The sequence below is a fragment of the Solanum tuberosum genome, unplaced genomic scaffold (assembly GCF_000226075.1).
Source record: "Solanum tuberosum cultivar DM 1-3 516 R44 unplaced genomic scaffold, SolTub_3.0 scf00116, whole genome shotgun sequence".
Lineage (NCBI taxonomy): Eukaryota > Viridiplantae > Streptophyta > Magnoliopsida > Solanales > Solanaceae > Solanum > Solanum tuberosum.
In genome coordinates, this window is record NW_006239040.1 from 961,355 (window position 1) to 979,552 (window position 18,198).

Below are 18,198 nucleotides of genomic sequence, written 5' to 3' on the forward strand. Positions count from 1 at the left end.
ATTACTAATAATATATATATGTAACTCTAACCAGTACCAAACAACCCTTTACAAAGTTATCTTCTACATTTTCTATTTTTACCCATCCCTTTCTTTCTCTATCCTCTCCACTTTCCCAAATTTACACTGTGTGCCATTAGCTGTCCTTTCTCACTCATCAATTTCTCTCTCTTCCAAAATCATCATTCTTTAACGCGTTCACGCGTTTATTCGAAGCTCTATTTCTATATACTCTGTCCTATATATATTCCTCCCTTTTTCTGCAGATACTAAAACCCATTTTCATCTACATCAATAACATCCAATTTTAACAATTTCTTTATCAATCTCAAAAGGGGAAAAAAATTATTTTCTTCGATTTGAAAAAAAAATGAGGGGATTAGAAGAAGAATTCATTCCATCAACACCAGGAAAGTTCAAAGACAAAACGTATTACTCCGGTAACCGGCAATTTCACCGGTGTTTTGCTTCAACAAGTACAATGTTCTTATGGGCATTGTTTTTATTAGCTTTAACGGCGTCGTATTTGAGTTTTCAGTCCTTCATGGATTCCGGTACCCGGTATCTCTCCTCCACATGGGGTAGTCTTCATTGGGAGAAACAAGTTCGTGATTCCGCCCAAATCCACCGTGTTAACGGCATGTCCGTACTCGTCACCGGCGCTGCCGGTTTCGTCGGATCTCACGTTTCAATCGCATTGAAAAAACGTGGAGACGGTGTCGTCGGAATTGACAATTTCAACAATTACTATGACCCTTCGTTGAAAAAAGCTCGCAAAAATCTGTTGAATTTGCAAAATGTGTTCGTCATTGAAGGGGATATTAACGATGTTCATCTGTTAGCGAAGCTATTTGATATCGTAGCGTTTACACACGTTATGCATTTAGCTGCACAAGCTGGTGTTCGTTACGCCATGGAAAATCCCAAATCTTATGTTCATAGTAATATTGCTGGGCTTGTTACGCTTCTCGAAGCTTGCAAAAATGCAAACCCTCAACCCGCCATTGTTTGGGCAAGCTCGAGCTCAGTTTACGGGTTGAACGAAAAGGTACCGTTTTCCGAATCGGATCGAACGGATCAACCCGCTTCGTTATACGCAGCAACGAAGAAAGCTGGCGAAGAAATTACACATACTTATAATCACATTTACGGGTTATCAATAACCGGGTTGAGGTTTTTTACTGTTTACGGACCGTGGGGAAGACCCGACATGGCTTATTTCTCATTTACCCGGAATATCTTACAAGGTAAACCGATAACGGTTTATCGGGGCAAGAATCGGGTCGACTTAGCCCGTGATTTTACCTACATTGATGATATTGTGAAAGGGTGTGTCGGGTCACTTGATACAGCAGGGAAGAGTACCGGGTCGGGTGGGAAGAAACGGGGCCCGGCTATGTTTCGGATATTTAACTTGGGTAATACTTCACCGGTGACGGTACCGATGATGGTTGCGATGTTAGAGAAGCATTTGAAAGTAAAAGCTAAGAAACATGTTTTGGATATGCCCGGAAACGGCGACGTTCCATTTACGCATGCGAATATTAGTTTGGCCCAAAAAGAACTCGGGTATAAACCGACAACCAATTTGCAAACCGGGTTGGGGAAATTCGTTAGGTGGTATCTCTCCTATTATGGCTATAGACAAGAAAAGTCTGTAAAATAATTATTTTTTTCTTTGGTTATTTTTAGGATTTTTAGATTTTATGTTATCGCGGAAAAGGCGAAAGAAAAGAAAAAGAAGAGGAAGAAAAAGAAAAGAATATTATTCTTTTCTTGTGGGAGGGAGGAGTGAAGAAGATTGAACTCCTTATTCCATGTTAGAGTCTTATTGTTATAGTTACTTGCTTTTTCTTGTAAAAGAATAAAAAATTGCTCATTCTATCAAATGGTATTTGCACTTTTTTTAAAGTTATATGTTAAAGCACTTGTATAGCATATAGTAACTAGTAGTCGATATTCATATTAGAGTTATTTGTATTATTAAGGGAGTATTATATTAGGAATAAAGTGCTCCTTAACAAATACGATTTTGTATTAAGAAAAATCCAAACTCAAAATCGATTCTACTTTTTAATCAAAATCAAAGCACTAATATAAGGTTGTAGTTTTGATTCCCTCTTGAATTTGAATAAACATATGGAAGAAAAGACTTGTTATAGCATAGAGTGAGAGTATATATTTCCAAACATTGGATACTAGTTATTTGATATGTGAGTTGAATGAACTTATATGTTTTGATAACAAATTTTTGATAAGGAGCGCTTTTTAGAAAAATAAAATCGTAGATTCAAATTTAATTTAATCGAATTTTAATGCGATGAAAAAGATAGCAGACAGCTAAGATCCATCGAGAAGGACGGCTGAATAAAGGCGTGAAATACGGCTACTGGTTTAATAGTGGGGCCCAATACCATGTGACTCTTCTAATTGCAATTCCGCTGGATTGGGCCATGCTTTTTTTTTTATTTTTTTTAATAAGAAATTTAATATAGTAGATAAATGAAGGTAAATAAAATAATATTAAAATTGAATTTTTAAAAAAAAATAAACTTGATCATTCACTTTCTTTTTCCATACGTTGCACCAAAATACGAAATGGAAATAAAAAATTCATCCCAAAAAAGTCTAGAGATGCACATGGGGAGAGAGGAGGAAAAATCATTTCTAATTATATGGTATGTTTGATTGTTATTTATAGAGCATGGGATCTAGCGTTTGTCGGTTTAAAATGAGTATAAGCTTTTATATAAGTAGCTCGAGTCGAAAGTAATGAATTAATAGTTAAATCCACCAACTCAATCTAGATCATGCTAGGTAGGGCGGAGTTGACTTATAAGTAAGGGGTTGATATGAATCGAGTAATTTTTATCAGGATCTAGTTATAAATATGTATTAAGAAATCTAAAACCCCAGATCAATAAAGTGATTGAGAATCTTGAGGTCTCAAATTCAAAATTCAGGGAGACAAAAAACACTAGGTGATTTTTTCCATCTATTTTAGTCTTGATGAATATAGTTACCTAGTACCTGTTGCTGGTGGGAGGTGACAAATATCATGTGGTCAGTGGAATTAGTCGAGATGCGTGAAAGTTGGCCCGGACACCACATTCATACAAAAATTATAAGAAATTCAAAAACTATATGAAATTTTGAGGTCGCTATAAGAATCCATAAACTTTAAATCCTGCATTCACCTCTGGTACTACGAGGTACTATGGATTGCATTCATTAACAACTTCCATAATTTCCTTTTGGCAAAATGAGTTTAGATTAAGCTAGACTGTGAGTTTTGATTTTCAGATACATGAGATTGATCCTGAGAAGCATTATTATTAGTTGTAACATCTTGATCACTAAAAGGATTCCCAAATGGATTTTTGTCATTATTGTTAACCAATGCTGCTGGTCCTTCTAATAGTAGTTGAGGCACATCACCTATATTTTCTTGAATTTGTGCTTCATTTTCTTGAATCATAGTTTGTTGTTGAAGAGACACAATAGCCATTTGTTGCTGCATCATCAAGGCTTCGTGTTGTCCGATGAACGATTCGTGTGATTGAGACATATTAGCAACTTGTTGTTGCATGAAAACACCATAGTCATGGTAATGAGCCATAGCAGCCATTTGTGCACCATTTGTTCCAGAGTTTGTTGAGCTATAAAATGCATCTTGTGAATTATCAGCTACCTCGAACGGATTAGACGAAACTTCCCTATTGTAAGGGTCATTTACAATGTTCTGTCTTGCCAATGCTGTTTCATATAGATTATCCAACTTTGATCTATCTAGTACACCCCCCTGTATCTGAAAACAGGATACACAAATGTTTCAAACTCTAATGTTATAGTCGTTGCCACGAGCACAAAAACAGTTTGGTTTGAGTTAGCCTGCTTGTATAGTAAAAATGCTAACCAGTTTATTTTGATCTATGGATGCCCCCGTTGATGCTGTAACGAGTTCCAACTCCCAGCCTGTAGGTTGACTACTTTGATCTGAATTGCTCAAAGAATTCGATAACTCATCTACACATAACATGATCATCATTTTGTGAAGAAAGCTTACTACGTAGACTCGTCTACTTTGATAAAGAAGACGAAAAGAAAGAAAAATATACCTGGTGTACTAACAACTAAAGCTAATGCGTTGTTGTTATCTTCTGGTGCAATCGATTGATCTTCACTTGGTTCATCAAAAGACTATAAATATTCATAATTAGCTATGTGTAATCATTATGAAATCTCATTTCATTTTTTCATTTAGGATTTAAGAAGGTTCTTACTAAAAGGTCAGGAATGAGAGGCGGGGCAGGAGTCTCCGCGTTACTCTCTTCTTTCGTCTGTACTTCAGTTTCTTGCTCTTGATCAGTCTCTAGTTTGGATCCAGGAACAGCAATGACCTTGGTGTTTTTGTCATCATCATCCTGTTGGCATAATGAAAAGGAAAAATAGCATTAATAGTAAACAGAGAAGAACAAGTTCTATAGGTTCAACTATATAGCAATGTTAAGAAAAAAATGTATATAAGATCACACTCATTTCTAACAACATACCGGCTTCCATGTAAGCATTAGAGGCTTTGGTGCATCAGTCAAGTACTCTTCCATCGCTAATATGAATGATTCCGGAGGCTATAACGTTATCAAACAAACACACAAATCTGTTAGTGACTTGAAACTTGAAATAAGAAATCGGCACCAGAATGGATTACCTTTTCTATCTTAACGTACTTCTGCCCTCGTCCAAAATCAAGGTTCCTACATATCTCAAAGAACTCAGATAGCTTTACTGCCTGCACATCACACACATTTCCATGTATCAAAACAAACTATGCACAACGAGTCGATCCTTAATATATACAAAGGAAAATGCACATACCTGATCTCCTGCCCTTCGATAAATTTCAAGTGCTCTAACTGCATCATGACGTTGCATCTCAAAAAACTGTACAAGGTTTATTAGTCAATGCTCGATTTTATTTTACAAATACATCCGATAACTGAACCAAAACACTTGGATTGTATCGTACTTTGTCCACTAAGTTAAGCATTCCATCTGCAATTGCTACATATAGACTTGCACTTTCTGCAGCAACCTGTGTTAAACAAAAGTTGATTTTTGAATGTGAAAAGCTTCTACATCGAATAAACTTAGTCGTATATATACATATAGTGAAAGGACATTCGATGATTACTCACAATCGAAAGGGCATGCTGAATCAAGAAGTTATATTGAGCTGCTCCCTTTGGCTGAAAATATGACAGTAGTCATTATTCCTCTAAAGCAAAACAAATGAATCGGTTATTCAGTAATTGATCGATTCATCACCTGGCAATCGAGAAGACGAGAGAGCAGTTTCTGTAAACAAGGTACTGTCTCTATCAAGGTTGGAGTGTTTAACTCCTTCATTCTCTGTTTAGTATCAACAACAAAAGATTTGTCGTTCGAAAGAAAAAACTGGTCATTGGCATATCAAAAGTACCTTTCACTATAATTTGTGCTCATAACATGGCATTTCTAGTACAGAAAGAGCATGTTTAAAGTTAAAGAGGTACTAAATATATGGCGTCATTCTTTTGGGAACGGACTAAAACATTAAAAGTGTCATTCAAGAAATGGAGCTCAATACATCAGTTTCTTACAAGACAAACATCATACCTTTCGTTCTCTCTGAAAATCAAATTTCACCAAGCAGTAGCATTCAAGGTATTCTTCAAGATATAAAGCATAAGAACGAATCCACGTAGAATAGTCCCATGCTTCACAATCGATCAAAAATTAGATGTATCCACATGGTTAGTTTCTCACATTCTAGATAGTTGTAACTTTTTTACATACGGTAAGGCAAAAGATAGGAGATATATACCATTTGCACTCGAATCATCCTTGAAATGTGTTAGGTTTAACAAATGGCCTCGATGAGCACTATAGTTAATAAGCTCTTGAAGAAATGATATATCAACTTCCCTCATAGCACGATGAATAACAACTAAAGCTTTTAGCGCAACCTGAAAGAAAAAAAATGAACCTTTCAACCACAAAGAGGACGATATACAAGTAGTCCTATCTGATTTTATAACTTAAAGCAATTCTTCAATAGATTGTCTTAAGTTAAAACCATAGAAAGAGCTCGACGAGTCTATGAACTTTCATTTCCTTTACATAGTTGGTAGAAGAGCACGAAAACTGGTCATACAGAGAAAAAAGAACTAAACGCGTTAATTGAAGTAAAAAAGTAAATAAAACAAATTGCTAGCATGGTGTCATTAGATCATACTTGCCAAGTATGTGTTTTGGTGAGCCTCTTGGAAAGAGTATGTAAGCAATAGCCAACATCTGCTCGAGGTCTGTTGCATGAAATCGCATTGAAAAAAGCTGCAAAAAGGAGAATGGACTTATATAACACTGAAAAAACATGTCTGTGCACATCATATAAGTCGGAAAACAAAATAACATAGTCCAAATTAGCCATAAACAACACTAATTTCATCAGGGCTTGCCTCAGCCTTCAAGTAATCGAAGTTCACGTGCTGGTGAGACCACTAAAAAGATTGACAAAACTTCAATATCGAGTTAAATTGAACTTACTTTGTACATGCTTCTCCTTTGGCATTACCTCGACATGATTTGTGGCTTTGAGTATAGCAACATCAAGTTTCTGAAGGAAAGAACATACATATATTCTTAACTAATGATTTCGGACTTAAAGTAACTCAATATTAAGAGTATAATAAGTTTATATTCGAACAAATACTTCACCTTGTACTCACTGTTAACCTTCGCCATCCCAACCATTGTGGAATCTTTCAAAGCGCCAAAAGCTTTCCTAGCCATATATATGCAGTATTCGAACTCCCTACAACTTAATATATTACCTGCAACAAGAACGTCGAATCAGTGACAACATTCTACAAGTAACCAACAAAAAAGTAGTCTAGTTAACAAAATATAGCATACTAATAGGCAGGGGCGGCTCCAGAGGTGAGCCCCCCTCGACAAAAACTTACACGGTATATATAAGGTAACTTTTTGATTTTTTATGCGTACATATATAGATTTTGAATCCCCTGAACACAATGCTAGAGGTTGCTTAGTGGTTTAGAACTTCAAAATCCAAGTTTAAACTCCGTTAATGAAAAAAATCCAGGATCCGTCACTGTAATAGGAAACTATATATTGTTAAGAATGACCCTATTAATGGGATTGATTACCACTTCCCTAACCTCAAATTAAGATTTTTCACTTTCATGGAAAAAATGTGATTAATTACAAAACACAATTAAGTGATCTCAAATTGAACAGAGATTGATAAAACAGAACTTGCAATTTTGCATAATTCAACAGCTCATGCAGAGTCCCATGGAGCCTATGTTTAACCGTTCAACTAAACTCAGTATTTTTGACACGAACCATAAATATATGTATGACAAAATCACTGACCTATCAAATTAAATCTTGCATCCGTCTCTGATCTATACAGATTAATAAAAAGGGAAAAATGACAATATATTTATATATGATTCATTAATTAAGAAAATCATTATGAATGATCACGATTATTGCTCAATTCACCAAATATGAATAAAGAAAATAGATATAAATGTGATTCATGCAATATATGTATGAACACAAATAATACAAGTATAGAGGAAATGGTTACCGATCGCCGTCCGGTGGCCGGAAAATACTCCGGTGATTGAGTGTGTAATTAAGTTAACAAAGATGACGGAAAAAGAAAATCATATGATTATTATTAGTATTATTATATGATCATAAATCATAACAGAGGCCAAAGAAACAGATATAAATATTTTTGGGTTTGCTAAAGATTCGGTATAGTGGTTTTGGCAATTCTATAAATATAAATGTGTTATACACCAGCTATATAGTGTGATAATAAAAAGAAAGGGTCGACTCAGACATGAGTTGATCTAAAATAAATTAGCTAAAAAACAAATAAATATTTGATTTTATGTATATTCAATAGGAATAAAAAGGGTAAACCCAATAAATTATATGGATTATAGATTACAAGATTTTTTTCTTTTATTCATGTTTTTTTAGAAAATATTTTTCTGAAAAATAAGTGATCCTGAATTGAGATTGGAAGGTCAAAATTTGTGTCTCGATTCAAAGTCGGAAGTTGGATCTCAGATTTGGATCCATTTTGGGTGGTGAGGTTTAAAGAAAGTTTTGAAATTTATTTTCCTTAATTTATGTATGAAAGTCTTACAGGAAAATAAGTCTATTTGAAAAATATTTTTCAAAACAATTAAGCTAATCAAACATGAAAAAATAAAAATAGAATAAATCCAAAATGATTGACCAATCAAGAATTCATGATCATCTATGTTTTTTGTGTGTATTAATGCACATATTTTTTTAAATACGATTAACTAACACTAGTTGACCCCTAATTTTATGAGTACATTCACGATGACCAAGTAAGCGATATTCATTGCCTCAACAAGATTGACGTCATTTTTTGAAGTTTCAGATTCACGAAACAAGAATCCAGAATTATCAAACTTTTCGTGTGTATTAGTTCATTAATTTTTCGAAATATGTCTGATCAACTCCTTTTGACCTCAAATTTTTTAGCTTCATTCGTGACGATCTAGTGAACAATACTCATTGTTTCTACATGATTGATGTCACCTTCTTCTTTTTTCTTGAGTTTCCGAGTCACGAAATAGGAATTGAGGATTATCTAAATTTTTTGTGTGTTTTTAATTCATGAATTTTTGGAATATGACTATCTGACTCCGTTTGACCTCAAATTTACCGAATCCATTCGTAATGACAGTAATACTCTCTGCCTCTGCAGGACCAACGCCACTTTTTTGAAGTTTCAATGTCAAGAAACAAATATTCAAAATTATCTAAGTTTTTCATGTGTATTAAGCATTAGTTTTTCGGAATATGTCTTACTCCATTTTACCCCAAATTTTGAGAATCCATTCGTTACAACCCAGTGAACGATACACACTATTTCCACAAAACTAACATCATTTCTTTTGAAGTTTCAGGATCATGAAATACTAATTTAGAATTATCGAAGCTTTATAGATATATTAGTTTATGAACTTTCCAGAATGTAACTAACTCTATTTAACCTCAAATTTAGTGAGTCCATTCGAAACAACCAACTAACACAATCATTGTTTCTGAAGAACTAATATCGCTTCTTTTTTTTGTGTAGTTTTCGAGTCACAATTGAAGTTCAAAATTAACTCAACTCATCGTATGTAATTTTACAAAATTTCACTACTAAATTTGCAAGTCCATTCACAACGACCGAGTGAACAATACTCTTTTCCTCTACTAGACTAACGTCTTTTCAAATTTCGAGATCACAAAACATGAATTCAAAGTAATTTTGTGCTACTCGTGCATCCAAATAGAATGATAACAATCCCACAAGACAGAAGTAATACGATCTCGTCAACATACCAAATTCATAAAAGATCCCACAACTTTAAATAATCATCGAAATTAAATACTCCAATACATGCGTAGAGTCATAATCATCGAAACTAAATACTCCAAATATAAATAACATTATTCATAATTTCATATGCATCACTCCTCCAAGAAGAGCATAGCATAAAGTTTTTGATGTTCTCCATCTTCAACAGGAAAATAACAGCCACACTGCTTGGATTTAGTTCTCCATTCTTTCAACAGCCTGAATCACTTGGAAACTGAACGGGATTCGACAAGCGCAGGGTGGAATTGATGCCAATTTAGGTTCGCCGTGCAGATCATCCATCTGGTTAATACATATTAGAAACAAGCTTTATAGACCATTACGTAGGAAGAATAAAGGCTCGTATGAAAATGGATTCTTCCGACTCACCTTAAGAGCTCTTAGAAATATTTCACTTAGAACATGAGCGGACAAATAAGGCGATAGCCCTGGCACACCAGTACAGGCTTTCCCGCTCAACTTCTGCACTGGTATTTGAGAAGTTGGTAATTGCTAGTCAGAGTCTTCGTAAACTTCACCATCATCAGAAAGCTCATCAAAAGCTCGAACATCAAGCTGATAACGGAGGAGTCCTCCAATACCACCAAAACCTCGACAAAACTGAGATCCTTCTTGTGACTTGTTGGTGACAAATTCCAGACTACAACCAAATTTCCTGTACTCATTAGCAAACCACTCAAGCAGTGACAATTTTTCCTGAACCTCTAATTCTGCATTTGTAACAGGATCACGGAAGTTACTCTGATCAGCCTCCTGCTCCTTGTTGAAGTGTCTGACAACTATTTCTCCAGAACCGCTATTTTTCAGCACATACCTCATAATATCCAGATTTTCCCACACAATAAGTGTCTCAATAGCACCCATTTCCAGAACTTTTAATGTATCATCCACCCCAAAGACGTACTTCCCAGTGTCCTGACTAATCTCCTCAAAGTACTTGCCTATCAATTTCTTCTCTTGTATAAACTTCACATTGGCTAAGATCTCAGCAGAGAGCTCAATTGCTTGGTTAAAACCATTTTCCCCTCCATAAGAAACATCAACCACATTTAGAATCTTAGCCTGAAGACGAGGATCAAACATATCAGATTGACTGAGCTCTGTTTTAAAGTCAGCAGAACCAGCTAGTATCAGGCCGGAGACATTGGGCTGACTGGTGGCAGGATTTATATAAAATTGGGTTGCAAGCTCTGCTGTCTTCCTCACATAGTTGTGTCGTTTCTCCATCCGGAGACGAGCAAAACGCAAGGCTGATTGTCCTCCTCTTCCGTGTTTCTTGGGCAGATCAACACTAAACTTATGAAGGACCTCGCGCGTGTTGCCACTCAATGTCCCAAAAAGAGTCCCATTCCCATCCATCACTATAAATCCAAATTTGTCATCAGATTCCAAAAGTTCATTCAGGGCTTCAGTGTGGAACTTGTTATCACAGAGATAGAGTGATGCATTAATGGGCTTGAATGGCTCAAAATCAATTGTAACCTTCTTCTCTTTCCCATCATCAGTCACAATTGTTCCAGTGTAAAGGACAAGCCCATTCGGTGGAACCTTGTTGTAGAGTTTAAGCCTCTGCTGAGCAGATGTGATTGCACCAAGCACAGATTGGCGATTCACTCTGCTCTTAATATTTGATGCAGTTCCAAACTCATCTCCAAGCATCTTGGTAACACGAGATACTTGATCACGTGGAGGCATGATAAGTGAAATCATGCTGGTGCCATTGCCTCTAGCAGCTTCCAGTGCCTTGATAAGTTTTTTAATCTTCCATATCTCAATGTTCTTATCGCTCTCCTGACCATCCGACATTGTATACAGAACTGCAGTTCAAACGGAAAACCATCAGATTGATAGTACACATAAGCAACTATTGAACAAGAAGAATACATAATAAACCAAGGTACAACAGTTTCGATCTTCAAGAAACTAACAAATGGCAAGCATTAAAAACAAACCAAACACTTGTAACATCTATACACACCTTACAAGTTAGCCAAGACACAGGAGTATTTACATTACTGTATATCAGAGAACCGGGGTGAAAAGGATTCAAAAGCTCAACATATTTCTCCTTTGTATCAAATCAACTTAATGAATCAGTAATCACAAGGCGTGCTTACCTGCAGATGTTTTTTATTAAAAAAAAACACATTTTCACTTCAAAAATTAGGGTAAATACACAACTGTAAACAACAATCCCTGGGGTAGAGAATAACATATTCAGAGGAAGCTCAAATCAAGTTCTAGTAACACCAATATATAAGAATAGCTTTTCTTTTTACTCCCACTGTCCCTATTGTTGTTTGATTTGGCACGGAGTTTAACAAAGAAAGACGCACTTATGAAACTTGTGGTCTAAAACAAGTCATAGATATTTGTGTTTAGGCTATAAATCATCTTATAGGGGCGAGGTGGGAGTGGCCTCGGTGGTGGACAAGCTGAGGGAAGCGAGACTGAGATGGTTTGGACATGTGAAGAGACGGGGCGCGGACGCCCCAGTGAGGAGGTGCGAGGGGCTGGTAGTAGAGGGTACGCGGAGGGGTAGAGGTAGGCCCAAGAAGTATTGGGGAGAGGTGATTAGACAGGACTTGGCCCAGCTACACATTACCGAGGACATGACTCTAGATAGGAAGGAGTGGAGGTCACGTATTAAGGTTGAAGGCTAGTAGGGTTAGCGTGCTGTCTTTCCTGGCGAGGGTATGGGTTGTTAGCGTTTGTAGGAGTCTTAGCCGTACACTTGTAGTTCTTGTATGTGATCCCTATTGCCTTATGTTGTTTACTGCGTTTCACTTCTCGCATTATTTTCTTGATGTATTGCCCCCTTTGTTGATTATGCACTATTTTTCTTATTGGATGTTATGCTTTATATAATTCTCTTCCTTTACTTGGCTTTGTTACACTTGAGCTGAGGGTCTTCCGGAAACAGCCTCTCTACCTCCACGAGGTAGTGGTAAGGTCTGCGTACACTTTACCCTCCCCAGACCCCACCTAGTGGGATTTCACTGGGTATGTTGTTGTTGTTGTTGCTATAAATCATCTTATACTGTTACACCAAAATACTCAGAAGTTTTAAAAGGACAATATATGAGGACCATAAGCACCAAAATCACCTACTTATAATACTGATCACACATAAAAAAAAACTACTTTTTTGTTAATCAAACTTCTGGAATATAGATTTCACGCAATTATAGATTAATCTTCCGAACGAATCTATATCTCCCTCTCTCAATTTCACCAATTCTCATAACAAATAGTGAAAAATAATCCAATTTCTTATCTAGATCCAATAAAAATACACTAAATTAACTTAACATAGAAAGGAATTATACTGTTAAACTCAAATACTTACAAATTTAAAATAGACAATATGCAAGGACTATAAGCACCAAAAATCACCTTTTCACAATACTTATCATACAAAAAAATCTAAATTTTATTAATCAAACATCTGAAATACAAATTTCACGCAACTATAGATTAATCTCCCGAACGAATCTATATCTTCCTAATTCAATTTTAGCAATTCTTTTAACAAACAGTGAAAAACAATCCAATTTCATATCTAGATCCAATAGAAATACATCAAATCAACTTAACATATAATGAAATTGCACAGATCCAAATTTTCAACAATAAAAATTGATCAGTCACTTCAATCAACAAAATCAAAAAATTAAGCTAGCTCAAGCTTGAATCACAAAAACTCAGATTCAATAGCAATAAAATTTCAAAAATTACGAGTTTTAGAAGATACCTTAGAGAAGATCAAGCGAGAGAGAAGAAAAAAAACAGGTTACTTTTCAAACACAATGGTGTAAATTTGAGAAAATTGAGGGGGTGGATGGGGTTTATTGTGACAAACTAGGGCAACTAAATATTTTTTACTTACTTTTTCCACCACTGAAGTTTTTGAAAAGTATTATTTGGTACTTTATTTTGTATTTTCAGCTTTTATGGTCCTTTATTCTTCTTATATAGGGAGAATTGTCCCGTTAACTCTTTCAGATATGAAATATAGGACATAAATCTTGGAAAATTATTTTGGAATATACTCCATCTTTATTGCTTCTTAAAAAAGAATTAGTTTTCTTACTTTTGGGTTACTATAGGGAAGTTTTTCAAGTTTCTTTCTTTTGTCCGGTATCTTATTTATATTGGAGTTGAACTAATTTGGATTCGTACCAAATAGGGCCTCATTCGAGAGATAGTGATTTCTATCAAGAATTTTTTTCATATATAGGGCTCAAACTCGAAACTATTTATTAGGAGAAGAATAACTCCATCATATCTTTTTTGGTGGTACTATAGGAAATTTTAGAAGTCACAAAGAGAAATCCAAATAAATGTTTTAAGCTTGTGTATAATGAAAGCAAAGAGAATTAAATATATACATTAATAACAATAAAAAAAAAATCTTCATAGTAAGCATGACGATATGATCATTTGTAAAAGGTATAATACATTAAAGTACCCTTTGATGATTTGATCTCAATTGACATTTATGTACTCAAATTTTGGGTGTCTATAATTAGACATCCAATTTTACAGAAAGTTGAATAAATAGACACACACTTCATATACGTGATGTCCTACATGATTATTCACGTGAGATACACTCAAATTGATTTGTAGGACATCACGTAGGATGCGTATATATGCTTATTAAACTTTATAAGTATATATATAAGTTTAAGTGTCTGTTTGTGTACATTTAAAATTTAATGACATAGATATCCTAGTGCCAAGTTATAAAATACGTTTATGTATTATGACTTTATAAAATTAAATAATAACATACTACAAATTGATTGGATAGAGTTCTACGATATTAAGTACCTTATAGATTTAATCGATAACGTTAGTCCAAACACCATAATTATAAAAACTAATTAAAACTTGTGTGAGACAGTTATTGGTACCACTAATAAAGTTTCTGAAAAGTATAATTAGTTAGTTACTCCTCATCATTCATTATTTTAAAATGTCCTATTTTCGCGGCAAAAGAACAAGTTTGAATAAATTGATCATTTTTTCTTCATCTCTTGAATTTTTCCTTGGAACTTTTTGATTAATGCAAAAACTCATGCATTTTCTGTGCTGTGTCACCGCCGTGGCTGACAAAAACACGGTGGTTGTACGTCATCATCCTCCCGGAAAACGTTCCTCCAAACTACATAATTATAACAATAGTGATAATTTGGATAATGGAATTTGTGGAATTTTATACAAATGGGCAAATTTTGGTAGAGGATGGAGGCCTCGTTGGTTTGTTCTTCATGACGGTGTGCTTTTCTACTATAAAATCAATGGACAAGTTTTTAATTCCGAAACACAGAATGGCTTCACTGTTGTAGGGAAGAAATCATTTCGTTTCATCAACACATGTAAAACAACTCCATCTGACCAATTCCTCCCTCGAAAACCATTACGTGAAATACACCTTAAGGTATCTAATTTATAATGATATTTATGCTTTCTGGATTGTCTTCCAAAAGGAAAAATGATGGTTTTTGGTATATAAAAGGTCAAAATATCTAATTTTTGTTCTTATTTGGACATGAATCCTTAATTTTTTTAAGGTGTTTGACTAGGCACATAGTTTAAGAAAGAAAAAAAAAAGACGTTTGAGATATATGAAGAATATCCTAATTTGTTGGTAATGCTTGCATTAGAATAGGTTGTCTACATTACATATCTTGGATGTGTCCCTTCCCTAGACCTCTGAGTGAACGCGGGATGCTTTGTGCACCAAACTGTCCTTGATACGTAATATTTAGTGTTATATATGTAGGTACCTCATAAAATTGAACAAGAGGGTTGATAAGTATTACTAGTTTGTTTGATTTTAGAAAAATAGAATAATTAGAAGTTGTATGAGAAAATGGAATCATATGCTTTGTAAGATTGATTTTGATTTTGGATTGGATATAATCTTAACACTACTATCTATATAGGACTCAACAGTAATGGGAAGTTGTTCAGACGATCGAAGGTTTTTGATAATTAATGGGAAGAAGAAGCTGCAATTGAGGGCAGAGTCGAAGGACGATAGGTTAATATGGTTGGAAGGATTGTTTGGAGCAAAGAAGGCATTTATAACAAGTGATTTTGTTCATATGCCTAGAATGAACAACAATTGCAAGGTTGGAACTCGAGAGAGCGATATGAAAGGTTAATGTCATGAAGTTTTCATAAAACTAGAGCTATCATTATATTGTTCTTCTTTTTTTTCTCTGTTTCTTTATTTTTCTCTTTACTTTGTTTTCTCATAGTTAAGTGCAATGTTTGAAAACTTGGATATGTGAGCTAGTGAGAAGAAGCAATATAATGTTACTTGATCGTTATCAAACTGACTGCAATCTTTTTCTGTCAGTGAAGATCCCACTAGAGCGTTCTTTACTTCTATTAGGCCATGAACTAGATCAGAATCATTCTCAACGAGTCCATAAGAAGTGATCAAAATGGTAGTATAAGAATATGGTTTAGACGATTATGTAATGACAAGTGAAATATTGTTTCATAACTTGCTAATATGGAGAAAGTTCTCTAACTAATTTGGTATTTTGCAGGAGGAAACACAAGCAGATCGAACGAAGAGCATTATAGGCAGGAGGAGATTGATGATGATGTTCACACTGATAACTTGTTTTTTGATGCTCTAGATTGTCTTTCTACGTGTTCCTTGAGAACCGCCAATTGTTATGATGAAAGCTCATCTTTTGATTCAGATAATGAGGAGGTTCATCCATCTGAAGATGGTCTTAGTTCTTTTATGAGATTTGTCGAATGTGACTACCCTTACATAGAGCGAAGAGAGAAATTGCCTGACCCCGTTAACGAGGAGAAGGGCATAAGCCTTTGGTCAATGATCAAAGATAACATCGGGAAAGATCTAACTAGAGTTTGTCTTCCTGTCTACTTCAATGAACCCCTCTCTTCTTTGCAGAAATGTTTCGAAGATTTTGAGTACTCTTACCTTCTTGATCAAGCATATGAATGGGGGAGAACGGTAAGCATTTACAACGAGTTGTGTGAACGTTGTGTGGTTTCCTTTTCCAGTAGAACTTTGTCCTTTGAACTCAATGTTTTCCACTTTAGCTATTTGAGATGTGATTGCTTTGAACATTATTTTTTGTAGGGAAATAGCCTTATGAGGATGCTTAATGTTGCAGCATTTGCTGTATCAGGATATGCTTGCACAGAAGATAGAAAGTTCAAGCCATTTAATCCATTATTGGGTGAGACATATGAAGCCAATTACCCAGACAAGGGACTACGTTTCATCTCGGAGAAGGTACAGTTCAATCGATCTCATACTTTCTTTTCTCAACGAAATGACAATAAAATGCTTATGTTTTAAACTTGTTGACATAGGTAAGTCATCATCCCTTGATTCTTGCATGCTACTGTGAAGGCCGCGGTTGGAAAATGTGGGGAGATACCAATTTAAAAAGCAAATTTTGGGGTCCATCAATTCAACTTGATCCAGTTGGTGTCCTTAACTTAGAGTTCGATGATGGAGAAATGTTCCAATGGAGCAAGGTAAGTATAATGTAACGAGTAATGGATTCGATGAGCATTGCAACTACTTGTATCAATCATGCTTGCTGAACTGTTTAACTTATACTATATCAGGTAACAACGTCCATCTACAACCTCGTTATAGGGAAAGTCTATTGTGATCACTTTGGTACGATGCATATCCAAGGAAGTGGTGGCTACTCTTGCAAGCTTAAATTTAAGAAGCAATCCATTATGAATAGAAATCCACACCAGGTATAGTACCTCCACATTATATCGGTGTTTGTATATACCACATTATCGGTGTTTGTACCTACTTACTAAAATTGGCATTGTAGGTACAAGGAGTTGTACAAGATAAGAGTGGAAAAACAGCAGCAACTGTGTTTGGGAAATGGGATGAAAGTTTGAGTTACTCTAATTTATCGATGGATTTAGGACAAGATATGGCGTATTTGCTTTGGAAGCAAAGCAAACCATCAAATTTTCAAACAAAGTACAGCTTTACACGTTTCGCAGTCACACTTAATGAGCTCTCTCCTGATCTTGAGGTACCTATAATTGATAGTCCTATCTGTAACTGATACTTCTGGTTTATGCAAAATATATACATTCTTCTTTCGCGGTTTATGCAAACAGGAAAAGTTGCCTCCAACAGATTCAAGGCTTAGACCTGATCAAAGATTTCTTGAAAATGGAGAATATGAAGTTGCTAACTCAGAGAAGTTACGCCTAGAGCAGAGGCAACGTCAGGTAACGTTAGCTAGTTTCATGAATATTCTCATTAGATGTATCAATTAGTTCATTTCATACACAAATTCTTGAAAAATATAGTTCATTTTTTGCTCTCTTCGCGGATGAGTGAGGTTTTTTCGCGTAACAAGTTGATGTCATGCAGGCATCACAGATGCAGGAAAAAGGGTGGAAACCAAGGTGGTTTAGAAAGCCAAAAGGTAGTGATACATATCAGTATAGAGGAGGATATTGGGAAGCTAGAGAAACTGGTAAATGGGAATCATGTCCACATATTTTTTCTGAAGAAACTTAGACTCCTTTTAGTCCTTTTGCAATTTTCATGAAAAAGGGGATAAACCACAGCATGTAACTAGACATAGACAAATGAAAAGTGTAAGTGGATATAGTCATATAGGATTGGAGGCTATGTTGCCGTGCCAGATCCTCCGAAA

General features: G+C 35.3%; 4 protein-coding genes across 5 annotated transcripts; 2 read left to right on the top strand and 2 right to left on the bottom strand.

Annotated features, from left to right (window-relative positions):
* Positions 1-205: 205 nt before the first annotated feature.
* LOC102582872 (UDP-glucuronate 4-epimerase 1-like) lies at positions 206-1,911 on the top strand. Its single transcript, XM_006350000.2, has one exon. The coding sequence runs from the start codon at positions 371-373 to the stop codon at positions 1,664-1,666; it is 1,296 nt and encodes a 431-aa protein (XP_006350062.1). The 5' UTR covers positions 206-370; the 3' UTR covers positions 1,667-1,911.
* Positions 1,912-3,268: 1,357 nt separating this feature from the next.
* LOC102581646 (putative clathrin assembly protein At5g35200) lies at positions 3,269-6,834 on the bottom strand. The gene is made up of 15 exons (XM_006350079.1): positions 6,760-6,834; positions 6,589-6,658; positions 6,278-6,375; positions 5,867-6,008; positions 5,659-5,759; positions 5,329-5,412; positions 5,199-5,249; positions 5,030-5,095; positions 4,879-4,944; positions 4,712-4,792; positions 4,554-4,631; positions 4,284-4,424; positions 4,119-4,200; positions 3,917-4,026; positions 3,269-3,808 (listed from the first exon to the last, which is right to left on the bottom strand). Exons 1-15 carry the CDS (start codon positions 6,832-6,834, stop codon positions 3,269-3,271), a joined length of 1,785 nt encoding a protein of 594 aa, XP_006350141.1.
* A 2,591-nt stretch (positions 6,835-9,425) lies between these two features.
* Positions 9,426-13,345, bottom strand: LOC102583208 (eukaryotic peptide chain release factor subunit 1-3). Of its 2 annotated transcripts, XM_015309867.1 has the most exons (4): positions 13,245-13,310; positions 11,469-11,607; positions 9,860-11,307; positions 9,426-9,772 (listed from the first exon to the last, which is right to left on the bottom strand). In XM_015309867.1, the coding sequence occupies exon 3, from the start codon at positions 11,294-11,296 to the stop codon at positions 9,983-9,985; it is 1,314 nt and encodes a 437-aa protein (XP_015165353.1). In that variant the 5' UTR covers positions 11,297-11,307; positions 11,469-11,607; positions 13,245-13,310; the 3' UTR covers positions 9,426-9,772; positions 9,860-9,982. The 2 variants fall into 2 exon arrangements, with proteins under 2 accessions (XP_015165353.1, XP_006350063.1); XM_006350001.2 differs by lacking the exon at positions 11,469-11,607 and having other exon boundaries at positions 13,245-13,345.
* Positions 13,346-14,573: 1,228 nt separating this feature from the next.
* On the top strand, positions 14,574-18,059 carry LOC102583532 (oxysterol-binding protein-related protein 1B-like). The gene is made up of 9 exons (XM_006350002.2): positions 14,574-14,936; positions 15,445-15,661; positions 16,060-16,499; positions 16,629-16,784; positions 16,865-17,032; positions 17,126-17,266; positions 17,350-17,562; positions 17,651-17,764; positions 17,910-18,059. Exons 1-9 carry the CDS (start codon positions 14,574-14,576, stop codon positions 18,057-18,059), a joined length of 1,962 nt encoding a protein of 653 aa, XP_006350064.2.
* The last annotated feature ends 139 nt before the right edge of the window (positions 18,060-18,198 follow it).

Bases quoted from the DNA above. Each gene is read 5' to 3' on its own strand.
- LOC102583532 (XM_006350002.2), top strand. From the start codon at position 14,574: ATGCATTTTCTGTGCTGTGTCACCGCCGTGGCTGACAAAAACACGGTG. The intron at 17,267-17,349 runs GTATAGTACCTC...TTGGCATTGTAG, and splicing joins TGAATAGAAATCCACACCAG to GTACAAGGAGTTGTACAAGA. The intron at 17,765-17,909 runs GTAACGTTAGCT...GATGTCATGCAG, and splicing joins TAGAGCAGAGGCAACGTCAG to GCATCACAGATGCAGGAAAA.
- LOC102582872 (XM_006350000.2), top strand. From the start codon at position 371: ATGAGGGGATTAGAAGAAGAATTCATTCCATCAACACCAGGAAAGTTC.
- LOC102583208 (XM_006350001.2), bottom strand. From the start codon at position 11,296: ATGTCGGATGGTCAGGAGAGCGATAAGAACATTGAGATATGGAAGATT.
- LOC102581646 (XM_006350079.1), bottom strand. From the start codon at position 6,834: ATGGCTAGGAAAGCTTTTGGCGCTTTGAAAGATTCCACAATGGTTGGG. The intron at 5,760-5,866 runs GTATATATCTCC...TCGATTGTGAAG, and splicing joins GGATGATTCGAGTGCAAATG to CATGGGACTATTCTACGTGG. The intron at 4,632-4,711 runs GTAATCCATTCT...ATAACGTTATAG, and splicing joins AGTACGTTAAGATAGAAAAG to CCTCCGGAATCATTCATATT.